The sequence below is a fragment of the Copadichromis virginalis genome, linkage group LG10 (assembly GCF_057382275.1).
Source record: "Copadichromis virginalis isolate Kocher_CV1m ecotype Utaka linkage group LG10, C_Virginalis_male_GT1.1, whole genome shotgun sequence".
In the NCBI taxonomy this organism is placed as follows: Eukaryota; Metazoa; Chordata; class Actinopteri; order Cichliformes; family Cichlidae; genus Copadichromis; species Copadichromis virginalis.
The window spans coordinates 15,110,914-15,127,691 of NC_140627.1; the positions used below are offsets into that span (position 1 = coordinate 15,110,914).

Here is a 16,778-nt window from a genome sequence, read left to right on the forward strand (position 1 = left end):
AGACAACCGCTTGTACTCTCTCCTGACCCCCTTTTTTTATTATTATTATTAAAAAAGGGTTTCCTTCTGCATGCCCACACAGTAACAGCATAAGGTCTACGTACTGCAGCAGCATCTCAGCAACAATTCTGCTACTACCTGGAACAGAAACTGACAGAATGCTTTAAAACGCAATGACACACAAGTCTTTTTTAACACCATCAAAAGCAAATGAAAACTGTAATTGATTTTTTTTCTTCTTTCTAACCTAGACATAATAAATAGGCCACCACCAACACCAACATGTTTCTTTTTCGCATCTCAGTGCGCACGGCACAGTTCTGTTATCCCCAGTTTTTATGTCTAAGTCTGATATTTACATCAGTGGCCTGTGTGCAGGTGCCACAGTCAAACGCCGACAGAAAACAAATACGTTTCTTTGTCCAAATGTCAAATCTCATACCTATTTAGACAGAAAAAAAAGACAAATCATCCTCGGAGGCATTCAGGTTGCGTCAGTGGTGGCGCTCGCAGAGGTCTCTTCCATGTCTGAGCAGTTCATTATTTCTCAACCTTTGACACTGCTTGTGTATGGGCCGAGAATTAAAAAGGCGTATTCTGAGCACACTGAAAAAGGCAAGCAGAGCACAGTGCGCGCATTGAATATTCAATTAGCGAGGGGCGACTGAGGAAAAGTGAAGCTGCGTGCCAGTCCTTCATCTTACACTGCTGATTAGCTGTTAAACAGATTATATACAGTTGAATAGGTTCAAATGTTGCAGCAGAATGCAGCCGGAGTTCAAGGCAATGACGAGCGGTTTTCTTCCTTGCCACTTCAGCAAGCTCAACACACTTTGTCACCAACAACAGCTCCGTAATGAAACGTGTTGCTTTTGCGGGGTTTTTTTTCTGTCTTTTTTTTTAATAACATTCATTTTATAACACAGCGTGAGCAGCTGAACCCATTTCCAGTCCATCAGTGCAGGTCGAGATGTTAGTTGAAGCTGCAGCGAAATATAAAATGATAACCGTGATAGACTGCAGACTGCGGGGATAATATTTTTCTGCCTTCTAAATGTTAAAGCAAAATTAAACCTTTTTTTTTTTTCATTTATAACCACACAAACAAACCCACTATAGTTTTATCAGTAAACGCGTTCCTTAGGCTTACTGACAAAAACTGTTACAAGTCTTTTAAAAACGCCTCACATCCTCAAGTGATGAAATGTTAAGCTAAAAGTGTATTAAAATCACTAAAGTCCTGATTGAAAATTATCTACTGGAAGTCATTTCCCCCCTTCCAGCAGTAAGTCTGGACTCTGCATTTATAAACCAAGTTGGAAGTGTGGAACAGCTTGTATTTATTTCTTAAGGCGAGAGTAAATAAACACCTTAAAGTGTGTAAAAGTTTACAAACTGTTTTGTAAAAAGTTAGTGAGTTAACTTGTTAAGATTTACTACACACTTTTTACTAAGCTGGATAAGTTTAAAGTAGTTGAATGTGCAGTGCCACAGCAAGCCACGCGGGTCCAAAAGAGCTCTCATTGAGAAGCCACGTGTCCGTTTCCAAAGCCTCTCCAACTTAACCACCTCCTTTGTACGACTAACCCACATCGGCAGCGTCCCTCCACATAAAGGGATTTGCAATTTCAAGATATTTCAGCTTAAATGTTTTTGACAGTTCCCTCGCTTTTACCTCGGCTTGGTTATTTTAACTGTGCCAAATGGGTCACCTTGGGTTGCTGTCTGCGCGCAAAGGGCTTTTGCGCGCATTCAGTCTGAATTTTTTCCAACTTTCCTTGACGGGGAAACCAGCTGCTGGTCGTGAAAAGACGGCTTATTAATTGTCCTTTGTCATGCAGAATTGCTTGATTTCTAAAGAAACGTACAAAGGCTCTTTTTCAGGATTCAAGTATTTTGTTTCGTGCGTATTTTCAAACCATCGAATCAGCTGCAGCGCCGCGCCGTCTACCAGACTCTCAGGTACTGACTGCCTGCTCCCTTTGTCCCCTTTTAATGCTGTTGTAAATCGTGCAGACTGATTTGTTACAAGCTGTTCTTTTAATCTGATAGATAAGAGACATGTCAAAGAAAAGCCGTAAATAAAAAATTAGCCAGAATAAAGACAAGGGCGAGTCTGCTAGATGGGCGCCTGTTGACTCAAGCGGCTCTCCAGCGTCAGGGGAGCCCTCTCCTCAGCTCCGTCAAGGTTACGTCCACAATTCCCTTTTCTTCTTTTTAAAAAGACACCGTAGTCCTTTTTGCTTCAATGAATTGATCGGCACAAAATTAAGAATAAATAAATTGAGCATTTGAAGCACCGAGCGTATAAGCTCCCCCAGGGCGCATACCCCCGGGCTATTGAATGGATAAAGGGCGCTTTGCAGAGGACGTTGTGAGCAAAATGGAGCTCTATGGTGCAATTAACAAAATGGTCTAATCCCATATCTTAACAAATGCAAATATTAGAGTTTTGTTAAAATGGTTAAGTGAACAATTAAATGAAAGTTTACAAGTGGAACTTCACATCCAAATAAGGCACGCTGATGCAGATAACGTGCTGTACGCAATTTAGGAACAGTTTTTAGTCTCTTTAGAAAACTCTAGCAGTACGTTTATACGGAGTAAATATAATTTAAAGCCTATTCAGCCTAATAAATATGACTTGGGCAGTCAAAGGCTCTAAAGAACAGCCGCTGTTGCGGTGCGTAAAACGGGCAAAGAAATATGGAACTATACACCTAACTCATAGTTTGATTTTTTGGACGTTTTTTATTTATAACATAATATTTATTTTAAACTGAAATAAAAAGAAAATTACACATACACTGATTTTACACTCGTTTTTCACCAGGAGAGCATTTTAGTTTTTTCCTAGAAGACTGGGTTTCTTTTTTTAACACTTACACCCCCGGAGAGCAGTCATTTCGGGGTAGTACCTTAGACCCCCGCGGAGTCATCATTTTGCGTTTCTACCTTTAAAAGCCGGAGAGCAGTCAAATGCTGGAAGTGGAAGCTAAATTGGCTAGTCATTCATATGTATATTGGGTCGTTACCTAGGAATTCTGGAGGGAGGGGATTGGGGGAGAAATCAACACACATGAGTCTAGGTCCTTTGTTGCTGACATTTATTGATAAAAACAGTAGTTTCATTTCATGTTATTTCCTTTTTCATTTCAAGCAAGGAAGTGGATGTAGTTAGTAAGTAAGATATTTCAGACATTATTCTGACACAGAGGAGGAGATACTGGAATTATAATTAGTATCTATGCATGCATTTGTGATTTTGTTTGACCTTCCCATTGCTCACAATTTGAATTTGTTCACACTGCAGATGAGTGTCTCAGTCCCCAAACAAGCTCTCTTTTTCGGTGGAGAAGCAGTCTCCTCATCCGCAGTGAGTGTGGAGAAATCAACACACATGAGTCTAGGTCCTTTGTTGCTGACATTTATTGATAAAAACAGTAGTTTCATTTCATGTTATTTCCTTTTTCATTTCAAGCAAGGAAGTGGATGTAGTTAGTAAGTAAGATATTTCAGACATTATTCTGACACAGAGGAGGAGATACTGGAATTATAATTAGTATCTATGCATGCATTTGTGATTTTGTTTGACCTTCCCATTGCTTACAGTACAAAAAACCAACCATTTGTACACATATGTACTAATAATAATAAAAAGTGAGTGCAACACTGCAACCCGTCACCCCGTCGTTCAGTGGTCGTTGATCAGTGGTCCATTGTGGCACCATTCAGAGCACTGGTACAATAGTACCAGCAAGATATGGGAAGACATTGCAAATGTACTTGGATTTTAGGTTGCAAGCCACCCAAAACTTGATCCCAAACTTGTCAGGTTTACTTGCAAACACTTGGAGTGTTTCAGTATGCCATCTTAGGGAGAACTCAACACACATGTAGGTCCTTTGTTGCTGACATTTATTGATGAAAATAGAAAAAAAACCAACCGTTTGTACACATGTTTACAAATAATAACAAAAATTGAGTGAGTACATTACAACATTTTCAGCAATCACTCACAATCCTGGCACTGCCACGGTATCTGTCGCCTGCATTTACCACATGTGTACCTGTAGCAGTGAACACATCGCACAGTGGCCTGATTTTTTTTGCATCTGTGTTTGACCTGACACGTGGCCCTTTTTCCAGGGCTCGGTGTGGAGGGTTGTGTCCGAAGCAACTGTTCTTTTCTTTCCTTCTTCGCAGCTACATGAGAGTGAGCCAATTCGGTTGCAAGGGCTACCAGGAAGTCCACCCGTCTTTCCTTCGTCCCGGTGCATTCTTGATACAGCACATGTGCATTCAGTGCTGCCATGTCAATCATGTTATAAAACACGGCAACTGGCCAGCGCCGTGTTCCTTTGCGGACAGTGTACTCCCGAACCATCTGGTCCATCACATCCACGCCACACTTTGTCTTGTTGTAAAGGGTGACAGTGTTTGGCTTCCTTTTGGTAGTGTTTTCGGTCTGAACCACGCTGTGCATGCTGCTAAGAATATATACTGTCTTCTTCCGTTTGGCCGCATACGCCGTCAGCGTGGCAGCAGAGGTTGAAAACACCTAAGAAATAAGATAAATTGTTAATTCCATAGCCCTTTTACACACAATGAAACACATAAACATAGAACCACAAAAGACCTGCAACATACCTGAGTGGTGAATTCATTGCGATCTGTCTGTCTAGTGGATTGAGGAATTTCCCTGCGAATCTTGTTGACTGTGCCGAGGATGGTGGTTTTCCGTCTAAGAAGTTTTTGCGCAAGTGAAAGCGATGTGAAAAAATTGTCAGTGGTAACATTTCTGCCCTTGTCCAGGAATGGTTCCATCAGCCTCATAACTACATTTTCGGAAAGTCTCTCCCCAGTGGGACGATTGGGGTCCTTGCCAAGATATGGGAAGACATTGCAAATGTACTTGGATTTTAGGTCGCAAGCCACCCAAAACTTGATCCCAAACTTGTCCGGTTTACTGGCAATATACTGCAGGAAACTGCACCGAGTTTTTGATGGGAAAAGCTGTTCATTGATGGTGATATGTAGACCAGGGTTGTAGCACGTGATGCAGTTGGTGACAAATGATCCCCACACACTGGAAATTGCTGCGAACTTATCAGTCTTTGCTCGATCACAGCGGGTGGACTTGTCATCAAAGCGTAGGTGTTGCATGATGTCTTGGAAGCGGTTTCGTGCCATAGTTCCAATTATCTGTGGGTTTCCCAGGTTTGCTGACCAGCAGTCATTTACAGATGGAACCCTGTAAACCCCCCGCAAGATGACAATAGCAATAAATGCCATTAGTTCAGGGAGGTCCATGAACCAACAAACATGCTCCGTTTGCTGTGCATGTTGAATAGTCCATTCTTGAATGCTACGAAGCATGTCAAGAGTGATGAAACACAGGAAGCTCTGAAGGCGACTCAAGATACTTCTCCTGGCCTTAGCCGTTGGCTCTCCATCTGCAGCGTACGGTTCTATAGGGGTGAAAGGGAGACGGGTCCCCACATGTTCTTCACGCCACACTGTGCCATCTTTCGCTGTCTCAGTCCCCAAACAAGCTCTCTTTTTCGGTGGAGAAGCAGTCTCCTCATCTGCAGTGTGAACAAATTCAAATTGTGAGCAATGGGAAGGTCAAACAAAATCACAAATGCATGCATAGATACTAATTATAATTCCAGTATCTCCTCCTCTGTGTCAGAATAATGTCTGAAATATCTTACTTACTAACTACATCCACTTCCTTGCTTGAAATGAAAAAGGAAATAACATGAAATGAAACTAACCGGAAGACTGATCAGACAGCTCTGAGTCCGAATCCGGCTGAACTTCTAGGTCTTCTCCATCCGAGTCACAAGGGTCGACTTCCGCCAGGATCATTTCCAACGCCTGCTGGGTGGTGAGTCTTCTCTGCATTTTCTTTCCTTGGAGAGGAGGTCCGTACACCACAGGATTCTTCAGGGCAATGAAGGGTTAGGCTAAGTGCAGTGAGATTGTATCATATATATACCCTTGATCACAATTGATCAGTGGGGTCAGGTCACACTGATCAGCGGGGTCACACCCCCGTCGTTCAGTGGTCGTTGATCAGTGGTGCCACAATGGACCACAGAACGACGGGGTGACGGGTTTCCTGCAGTATATTGCAAGTAAACCTGACAAGTTTGGGATCAAGTTTTGGGTGGCTTGCAACCTAAAATCCAAGTACATTTGCAATGTCTTCCCATATCTTGCTGGTACTATTGTACCAGTGCTCTGAATGGTGCCACAATGGACCACTGATCAACGACCACTGAACGACGGGGTGATGGGTTGCAGTGTTGCACTCACTTTTTATTATTATTAGTACATATGTGTACAAATGGTTGGTTTTTTGTACTGTAAGCAATGGGAAGGTCAAACAAAATCACAAATGCATGCATAGATACTAATTATAATTCCAGTATCTCCTCCTCTGTGTCAGAATAATGTCTGAAATATCTTACTTACTAACTACATCCACTTCCTTGCTTGAAATGAAAAAGGAAATAACATGAAATGAAACTACTGTTTTTATCAATAAATGTCAGCAACAAAGGACCTAGACTCATGTGTGTTGATTTCTCCACACTCACTGCGGATGAGGAGACTGCTTCTCCACCGAAAAAGAGAGCTTGTTTGGGGACTGAGACACTCATCTGCAGTGTGAACAAATTCAAATTGTGAGCAATGGGAAGGTCAAACAAAATCACAAATGCATGCATAGATACTAATTATAATTCCAGTATCTCCTCCTCTGTGTCAGAATAATGTCTGAAATATCTTACTTACTAACTACATCCACTTCCTTGCTTGAAATGAAAAAGGAAATAACATGAAATGAAACTACTGTTTTTATCAATAAATGTCAGCAACAAAGGACCTAGACTCATGTGTGTTGATTTCTCCCCCAATCCCCTCCCTCCAGAATTCCTAGGTAACGACCCAATATACATATGAATGACTAGCCAATTTAGCTTCCACTTCCAGCATTTGACTGCTCTCCGGCTTTTAAAGGTAGAAACGCAAAATGATGACTCCGCGGGGGTCTCAGGTAGAAGCCTTCTTGACTTGACTGCTCTCCGGCTTTTAAAGGTAGAACGGTAGAAGCTGGGAATTCCAGTGTTAACACTTACACCCCCGGAGAGCAGTCATTTCGGGGTAGTACCTTAGACCCCCGCGGAGTCATCATTTTGCGTTTCTACCTTTAAAAGCCGGAGAGCAGTCAAATGCTGGAAGTGGAAGCTAAATTGGCTAGTCATTCATATGTATATTGGGTCGTTACCTAGGAATTCTGGAGGGAGGGGATTGGGGGAGAAATCAACACACATGAGTCTAGGTCCTTTGTTGCTGACATTTATTGATAAAAACAGTAGTTTCATTTCATGTTATTTCCTTTTTCATTTCAAGCAAGGAAGTGGATGTAGTTAGTAAGTAAGATATTTCAGACATTATTCTGACACAGAGGAGGAGATACTGGAATTATAATTAGTATCTATGCATGCATTTGTGATTTTGTTTGACCTTCCCATTGCTCACAATTTGAATTTGTTCACACTGCAGATGAGTGTCTCAGTCCCCAAACAAGCTCTCTTTTTCGGTGGAGAAGCAGTCTCCTCATCCGCAGTGAGTGTGGAGAAATCAACACACATGAGTCTAGGTCCTTTGTTGCTGACATTTATTGATAAAAACAGTAGTTTCATTTCATGTTATTTCCTTTTTCATTTCAAGCAAGGAAGTGGATGTAGTTAGTAAGTAAGATATTTCAGACATTATTCTGACACAGAGGAGGAGATACTGGAATTATAATTAGTATCTATGCATGCATTTGTGATTTTGTTTGACCTTCCCATTGCTTACAGTACAAAAAACCAACCATTTGTACACATATGTACTAATAATAATAAAAAGTGAGTGCAACACTGCAACCCGTCACCCCGTCGTTCAGTGGTCGTTGATCAGTGGTCCATTGTGGCACCATTCAGAGCACTGGTACAATAGTACCAGCAAGATATGGGAAGACATTGCAAATGTACTTGGATTTTAGGTTGCAAGCCACCCAAAACTTGATCCCAAACTTGTCAGGTTTACTTGCAAACACTTGGAGTGTTTCAGTATGCCATCTTAGGGAGAACTCAACACACATGTAGGTCCTTTGTTGCTGACATTTATTGATGAAAATAGAAAAAAAACCAACCGTTTGTACACATGTTTACAAATAATAACAAAAATTGAGTGAGTACATTACAACATTTTCAGCAATCACTCACAATCCTGGCACTGCCACGGTATCTGTCGCCTGCATTTACCACATGTGTACCTGTAGCAGTGAACACATCGCACAGTGGCCTGATTTTTTTTGCATCTGTGTTTGACCTGACACGTGGCCCTTTTTCCAGGGCTCGGTGTGGAGGGTTGTGTCCGAAGCAACTGTTCTTTTCTTTCCTTCTTCGCAGCTACATGAGAGTGAGCCAATTCGGTTGCAAGGGCTACCAGGAAGTCCACCCGTCTTTCCTTCGTCCCGGTGCATTCTTGATACAGCACATGTGCATTCAGTGCTGCCATGTCAATCATGTTATAAAACACGGCAACTGGCCAGCGCCGTGTTCCTTTGCGGACAGTGTACTCCCGAACCATCTGGTCCATCACATCCACGCCACACTTTGTCTTGTTGTAAAGGGTGACAGTGTTTGGCTTCCTTTTGGTAGTGTTTTCGGTCTGAACCACGCTGTGCATGCTGCTAAGAATATATACTGTCTTCTTCCGTTTGGCCGCATACGCCGTCAGCGTGGCAGCAGAGGTTGAAAACACCTAAGAAATAAGATAAATTGTTAATTCCATAGCCCTTTTACACACAATGAAACACATAAACATAGAACCACAAAAGACCTGCAACATACCTGAGTGGTGAATTCATTGCGATCTGTCTGTCTAGTGGATTGAGGAATTTCCCTGCGAATCTTGTTGACTGTGCCGAGGATGGTGGTTTTCCGTCTAAGAAGTTTTTGCGCAAGTGAAAGCGATGTGAAAAAATTGTCAGTGGTAACATTTCTGCCCTTGTCCAGGAATGGTTCCATCAGCCTCATAACTACATTTTCGGAAAGTCTCTCCCCAGTGGGACGATTGGGGTCCTTGCCAAGATATGGGAAGACATTGCAAATGTACTTGGATTTTAGGTCGCAAGCCACCCAAAACTTGATCCCAAACTTGTCCGGTTTACTGGCAATATACTGCAGGAAACTGCACCGAGTTTTTGATGGGAAAAGCTGTTCATTGATGGTGATATGTAGACCAGGGTTGTAGCACGTGATGCAGTTGGTGACAAATGATCCCCACACACTGGAAATTGCTGCGAACTTATCAGTCTTTGCTCGATCACAGCGGGTGGACTTGTCATCAAAGCGTAGGTGTTGCATGATGTCTTGGAAGCGGTTTCGTGCCATAGTTCCAATTATCTGTGGGTTTCCCAGGTTTGCTGACCAGCAGTCATTTACAGATGGAACCCTGTAAACCCCCCGCAAGATGACAATAGCAATAAATGCCATTAGTTCAGGGAGGTCCATGAACCAACAAACATGCTCCGTTTGCTGTGCATGTTGAATAGTCCATTCTTGAATGCTACGAAGCATGTCAAGAGTGATGAAACACAGGAAGCTCTGAAGGCGACTCAAGATACTTCTCCTGGCCTTAGCCGTTGGCTCTCCATCTGCAGCGTACGGTTCTATAGGGGTGAAAGGGAGACGGGTCCCCACATGTTCTTCACGCCACACTGTGCCATCTTTCGCTGTCTCAGTCCCCAAACAAGCTCTCTTTTTCGGTGGAGAAGCAGTCTCCTCATCTGCAGTGTGAACAAATTCAAATTGTGAGCAATGGGAAGGTCAAACAAAATCACAAATGCATGCATAGATACTAATTATAATTCCAGTATCTCCTCCTCTGTGTCAGAATAATGTCTGAAATATCTTACTTACTAACTACATCCACTTCCTTGCTTGAAATGAAAAAGGAAATAACATGAAATGAAACTAACCGGAAGACTGATCAGACAGCTCTGAGTCCGAATCCGGCTGAACTTCTAGGTCTTCTCCATCCGAGTCACAAGGGTCGACTTCCGCCAGGATCATTTCCAACGCCTGCTGGGTGGTGAGTCTTCTCTGCATTTTCTTTCCTTGGAGAGGAGGTCCGTACACCACAGGATTCTTCAGGGCAATGAAGGGTTAGGCTAAGTGCAGTGAGATTGTATCATATATATACCCTTGATCACAATTGATCAGTGGGGTCAGGTCACACTGATCAGCGGGGTCACACCCCCGTCGTTCAGTGGTCGTTGATCAGTGGTGCCACAATGGACCACAGAACGACGGGGTGACGGGTTTCCTGCAGTATATTGCAAGTAAACCTGACAAGTTTGGGATCAAGTTTTGGGTGGCTTGCAACCTAAAATCCAAGTACATTTGCAATGTCTTCCCATATCTTGCTGGTACTATTGTACCAGTGCTCTGAATGGTGCCACAATGGACCACTGATCAACGACCACTGAACGACGGGGTGATGGGTTGCAGTGTTGCACTCACTTTTTATTATTATTAGTACATATGTGTACAAATGGTTGGTTTTTTGTACTGTAAGCAATGGGAAGGTCAAACAAAATCACAAATGCATGCATAGATACTAATTATAATTCCAGTATCTCCTCCTCTGTGTCAGAATAATGTCTGAAATATCTTACTTACTAACTACATCCACTTCCTTGCTTGAAATGAAAAAGGAAATAACATGAAATGAAACTACTGTTTTTATCAATAAATGTCAGCAACAAAGGACCTAGACTCATGTGTGTTGATTTCTCCACACTCACTGCGGATGAGGAGACTGCTTCTCCACCGAAAAAGAGAGCTTGTTTGGGGACTGAGACACTCATCTGCAGTGTGAACAAATTCAAATTGTGAGCAATGGGAAGGTCAAACAAAATCACAAATGCATGCATAGATACTAATTATAATTCCAGTATCTCCTCCTCTGTGTCAGAATAATGTCTGAAATATCTTACTTACTAACTACATCCACTTCCTTGCTTGAAATGAAAAAGGAAATAACATGAAATGAAACTACTGTTTTTATCAATAAATGTCAGCAACAAAGGACCTAGACTCATGTGTGTTGATTTCTCCCCCAATCCCCTCCCTCCAGAATTCCTAGGTAACGACCCAATATACATATGAATGACTAGCCAATTTAGCTTCCACTTCCAGCATTTGACTGCTCTCCGGCTTTTAAAGGTAGAAACGCAAAATGATGACTCCGCGGGGGTCTCAGGTAGAAGCCTTCTTGACTTGACTGCTCTCCGGCTTTTAAAGGTAGAACGGTAGAAGCTGGGAATTCCAGTGTTAAGGGCTGCCGCGTATTATTTGACAAATAATTCATTTGGCTGGTTTAAATCATTAACAATTTTTTTTTTAAAAATGCTATGCTAATTAATATTTTTTTATGTTATCAAGTTACACGTGTCGAGTTTTAATAGGTTTGTATGGGGCTAAAGCACACAGAGTTTATAAAACCGACAACAATCTTGTGCACAGTGCTCCGTTAACAATTAGAACAATCTGGGTCACGGACACTAAACTGCGTCCTTTTCTCATTTATTTTCATGTTAGATCGATATCTTAAGTTATGCGCATTCCTGATGCACCATTATACACCCACAGTGATTATTTACTCGGTCACACGAGACAGATCGTTTCAGCTGGGATGAAACTTTGGGGGGGGGAAAGCTCAGAAGGGCCAGGCAGCTATAGCTGGGTCGAGTGCCCCCCAGGGAAAGCGCGTAAGAGGTGTCCACGATAATGCATTTATCGCTTCTGAGTGATAAAGATTATGAAGTACTTAATTTACTCCTTCTTAGGCACGTAATATCCAACGCGCTTCTTCGATGCAAAAGAACATTTTATTTGTGTGTACGACGCAGGGCAGTCTGGGAATCTCACGGGGGGAAATAGTAACACCAAATTTGTTTTGGGTTTCTGTGGGGGAAAATTAACTCTGTTAAGCACCTTTAAAATCTCCCCAAAGCACCAACACACCCTGCAACCAGCAGCTTTAACGTTTCGTGAGGGAATTTTAAAATATGCGTGTTTAATTTGCACAGAAACAGTCTAAGTTCTGAAAAGCCGAGCAAAGCGAACGTTTTCACCTAAGCGCAGCTATCCAAAGTTTTAATATGTGAATGTCCCTATATCTTATTTCTTAGTTTAAATAAAGGATACTAGATACAATTTCGAATATTTGTAATTGTACCTTTTTGGCTTTTTCCTTTTAAATTAATACCCAAACTAATATTTTCAGCCGGAAAACAGAATACAGAATGTTTGTCCCCGTGCGCATTCAGTGGTGCGCAAAAAAACATAAAATAATAACCCACAAGACAACGCAGTCTACCGCTCAGAAATATTTTATTTAAGTATGAACATTTTTAAATAAATAAATATTTTTTTTTTTCAATTACACTGAGGATATAATTTCAGAGTGGTGTCGGCGGATTTCTCTCCAGCTTTCCATATTTTAAGTCACAGTTCCATCCACATAGAATGAATCTAACCAGTATTTACCAAGTATAGTACAAAATACTGTCTTCCCCAAAATACTCATTAACAATGTTGCTATTGTTTGTTTGGGGTTTTTTTTTTTTTTTTTTGGGGGGGGGGGGGGGGGGGGGAGGGTATCTTTACAAATATGCCTACCATATTCATCGGATTGGCAACAACAAGTGACTGTTTTCAGAAAAAACTACATACAAAACGTACAACATGTATACAGCTATACAATAATTCAGGGAAGTCCCCTGATTTTAAAATATTCTCTGTCTATGTACAGTCGACTGAACACAAGTGGAACAGTCTGTTTGTTTTTGGCTGTATTCAAAATCATCAGGAGCAAAATCTTTCAGAAAGGGGGGATCAAAGAGGGGGGCGTTCAGGGGGAGACGGACAGGTCCACATCTTCCTTTTCGGACGAGGAAGGAGATATGGGAATGTCATCATCCTCTTCCTCCGAGCATCTGGCGGTTGACAGGGACGAGCATTTGCAGTTATGTGATCCAGTCCTTTGGCCGCTGCTCTTTCCCTCCTTTTTGTGCTTCACTCTGCGGTTCTGGAACCAGATTTTCACCTGCTTCTCGGACAAGTTCAGGTACGTGGCGATCTCAATGCGCCTCAGTCTGGAGAGGTACATGTTGGAGGTGAACTCTCGCTCCAGCTCCAAAAGTTGCGTGCTGGTGAAGGCGGTGCGCATGCGCTTGCTGCTCTGAAGTTTGCCGTTACTGTTTTCTGAGAAAACAAACATAAACTGTGAGCCACGGGGGGGAAATTGTGGAAACAAATTTAATAAAGCGTTTTCTGAACTCGATCAGTAGTTAAAACAGCCTCTACTCACCGATGGAGATGCAGTGGAACTGTCGAGGGTCTGGGACCGAGTAGGCAGCCTGGTATATCCCCGGTCCGTGGCTGAGGTTGACGCTGTTGGATGAAGAGTGTTGCCTCGACAGAGCCGAGTGGCAGTACTGTGAGCTGAAGGGAGGAAACGATGCTTTGAGAAGCGGCAGCGTCGGTGGAGATGGATGGAGCTGGGAGGCGGTCATGCACAGCGGGCAGAAGCACAAAAGCCCGGCTTTCCTCGAGTGGCAGGAGCCTGGCAGCCCGTGCGCGTGATGCGGCGAGTGCACAGCGTACGGGAATAAAGGTGGGTTGTTCTCGTTCCCTTTGTCGTTGGCCTCCCTTAAAATCAAGGAATCCACGAGAAAAGATCTCGGCATGTTTGCAAACTTGTTGCTCGGCGTGCTCGAAAGTTGAAGTCGTTCGTGCTCGTTTGGTTGCGTCAGCGTGCTCTCTCCGGGACTGTGGACAGCGAAGTGGTGCTGAAGGCGCACAGCCTCTCCTTAAATAGCTGCCGTGGACTCGGTTCGGCCATGTGACGGTTACGCTGTAAGCGGCCAAGAGCTCTCAATAGGGTTTTGTGCCTTTCTCTCGGCATTCCCACTGCACGCTTCCCCATTATTTCACTTGTTAACTAAATGAACTGCATAATGTAGTCTATTCTTGTCAGCCCCACCCACGCCGCAAGAGGCGGCACAGCCCATTCTCCCTTTTATCATCATTCTCATTTTATCATAGAGACGAGCTTAAATTTGCGAGAGAAAACGTTTCTGTTACATTTGGAGAGCCGGCGTGCATTCAAGTTTTGTCTTAGACATTAACCAGTGTGTCTGAGTTAAAGTCTAAAGTAGGTCTGCGTGTCCCGGGGCGAGAGGTAGAGGTGGAGAGTCGCTGGCACACATTTACATTTATTCAAATATTTCAATCCAGCAGGTAAATTAGAGAGCGATTTCCCCGCAGTTGCTTTTAAAAATCAAAAGTTAATCGCGTCTATATTTGGTGGAGCTGTCAAGGCAAAGCCGCCAAGTATTGTTAAAGTTTTTCTTTTTTTTAATTAACACCAGAAAACACCCATGATTCCAAAACCTACGTCTTTTCTTTCTTTCTTTTTTCCTCATTATTTGCGTCTGCATCCCGGCAGGTCCGTGTGTCTACTTTACTGACAGTGCAGAAAGAATAAGAAAAAAACATAAACGCAACAGCTGAATGTAAAGTTTATGCATATCCATTTTAGGGTTAATGTGTCATTTCTGGGCACAAAAAAAGGGACAAGTCATTGCCTGAAGCCAGTGCTGTTAAAGAGCAGTGATTAATTCCTTTGCTCGGGCCCCTGCCGAGTCGGGGGAAAGAATATGTAAAAATAACCAGGTTTTCACTCCGCGGCCCTTATTGAATGTCATTGTGGAGGGTTTTCAATGAGAGAGAAAGAGAGTCGAATTAAAGTGTGTGACAGCGGCGGATAGACCCAACAAAGGCGACTCTGTCATAGAGGAGCCCAGTGCGCGGTGCGTGAAGCCCCCGCCTCGCGCTCTGATTGAATTAAGTAATAGGAAAACATTTTCTTTCACTTTAAGGCTTTCTGAACAAGACCTTCAAAGAGACTTGGAGCCGTAATATGTGAGTAAATAGTGGAATGCGATTCTTCTTCTGCAGAGCTGCTTCTTTCCTAAGCACACAACGTTAAAGTACGACTAGACATGACATAAAAGGCGAAACTCGACGCTTGTTTTCCCCTCTTTTTCTTTCCTTCTGATGTTCCTATACTTGACACGAAGGCCATCTTTTTTTTTAATGTAAGAAAGGCTCCTCGTTGTCGCTTTATTGTTTACGTGTTATGCTTTAAGCATCATTTGCCATAAATTGTCACGTCCAGGGAATTAGTCCTTCAGCTCCACACAACACAGCCACATGACGGTGTGATGCTATCTGTTCTCTCCTCATAAAAGAGGCTTAATGCGCTCAGCTTCACACCGCTAATCTTCCATAAAAAATAAAAAAAACAAGACCTGTAATTAGGTGGCGCCATTAAAGTAGTTACAAATTAGGAGCAGTTAAATCCTTTAACGAGATCTCGTCATTAGGACAAAAACCTGTTATATGCGCGAGAGCCATTTTCAGATTTATTTATTTTTTGCATTAGTCCATCCTTTCATTTCCTGCCAGGAATGAGCCACTAGTCTGTCAATCTTGCTGCAATCTCTGAAACCTGTAAATACGAATCTGCCGCTTTTATTACGATTCCTAATTAGTTAATACGTTAATGACTTGTTTTCATCATACCTCAAAACACTCACCGAGAGCTTGCCAGCTTGTGCGCTAAAGCCCCCCTAAAATAAAATAATAATAGTAATAATAATAATAATAATAATAATGATAATGATGATGATGATGATGATGATGAAAAAGGAGGGGTAAAACGCGTCGCTCTCTTTTTCAATTCAGGCCTCTAATCGCTTCAGATTTGAAAAGAATTATGCCTCATATCAAGCTTTCTCAGATATGCAGCCTACGCGGTGGCAGCTTGACGCATTGCTCAACATAAAGATGTTATCAGAGGCCCTAATTTTCAAATTATGTGCAGCAGTCATCCCGTGGATAGGAATAGAGGTTTCATGGGTCCTCTCGCAGGGGAGGCTTATCCTAATTTGCAATCCCAACTGGAGACTGACAAATAGTTTTGACCTCCCTCTGGAGGCGCGGGCCAGAAGTGCAAAGAATCTCATCCTCCATAATCACTTGTTACTGAGATAAGTAATCGAGGGAAAATAGCCTGCTCACATTATAACGGCTCATTTTTGCACTAGTTCCAAGCTACAAAAATACACCTGTAGGCACTTATAAGGTTTATGCATCATCACCTCCACATCCACATGCACTTTTCTTTTTCTGTTAATTTATTTAATGTTTTGTAACAAACCAGTGAGCCGGACTAATTCAGCATAGCTTCATGCGTTCAGTAACTAGCAGCTGTGGGTTGGTAAAGCTTCTTAACATTAATGTTTGATGGGGAGGGGAAGCCATACCCCTGAAATAGTAAATTATTTATAAGATATTAAGTTGGAACAATTGCCATCACTCAAATTCATCCCTGATGATAACACTGACCAGTGCCTGCTGTGCTGTTGGAGAAGCACATTTTCAGGGGCTTTTACGCAATTATACCCAAAGATCTCGTGCCTGATGACATAAAGAGAGCAGTCTGTTTATGGAGATGTAGTCAATATCTCCTTTTCTTTTTGGTATGAATAATTCATAGTTTAAGACACTATCCCTCCCTCACTTAATATGTACACACACTTAAACACCCACACATCTCTAATACAAATGATGGTTTTAGCT

At 42.4% G+C, this 16,778-nt stretch overlaps 1 protein-coding gene across 1 annotated transcript; it reads right to left on the reverse strand.

Annotated features, from left to right (window-relative positions):
- Positions 1-12,709: 12,709 nt before the first annotated feature.
- Positions 12,710-15,731, reverse strand: gsx1 (GS homeobox 1). The gene is made up of 2 exons (XM_085470108.1): positions 13,441-15,731; positions 12,710-13,334 (listed from the first exon to the last, which is right to left on the reverse strand). The coding sequence occupies exons 1-2, from the start codon at positions 13,817-13,819 to the stop codon at positions 12,982-12,984; spliced, it is 732 nt and encodes a 243-aa protein (XP_085326234.1). The 5' UTR covers positions 13,820-15,731; the 3' UTR covers positions 12,710-12,981.
- Positions 15,732-16,778: the final 1,047 nt, after the last annotated feature.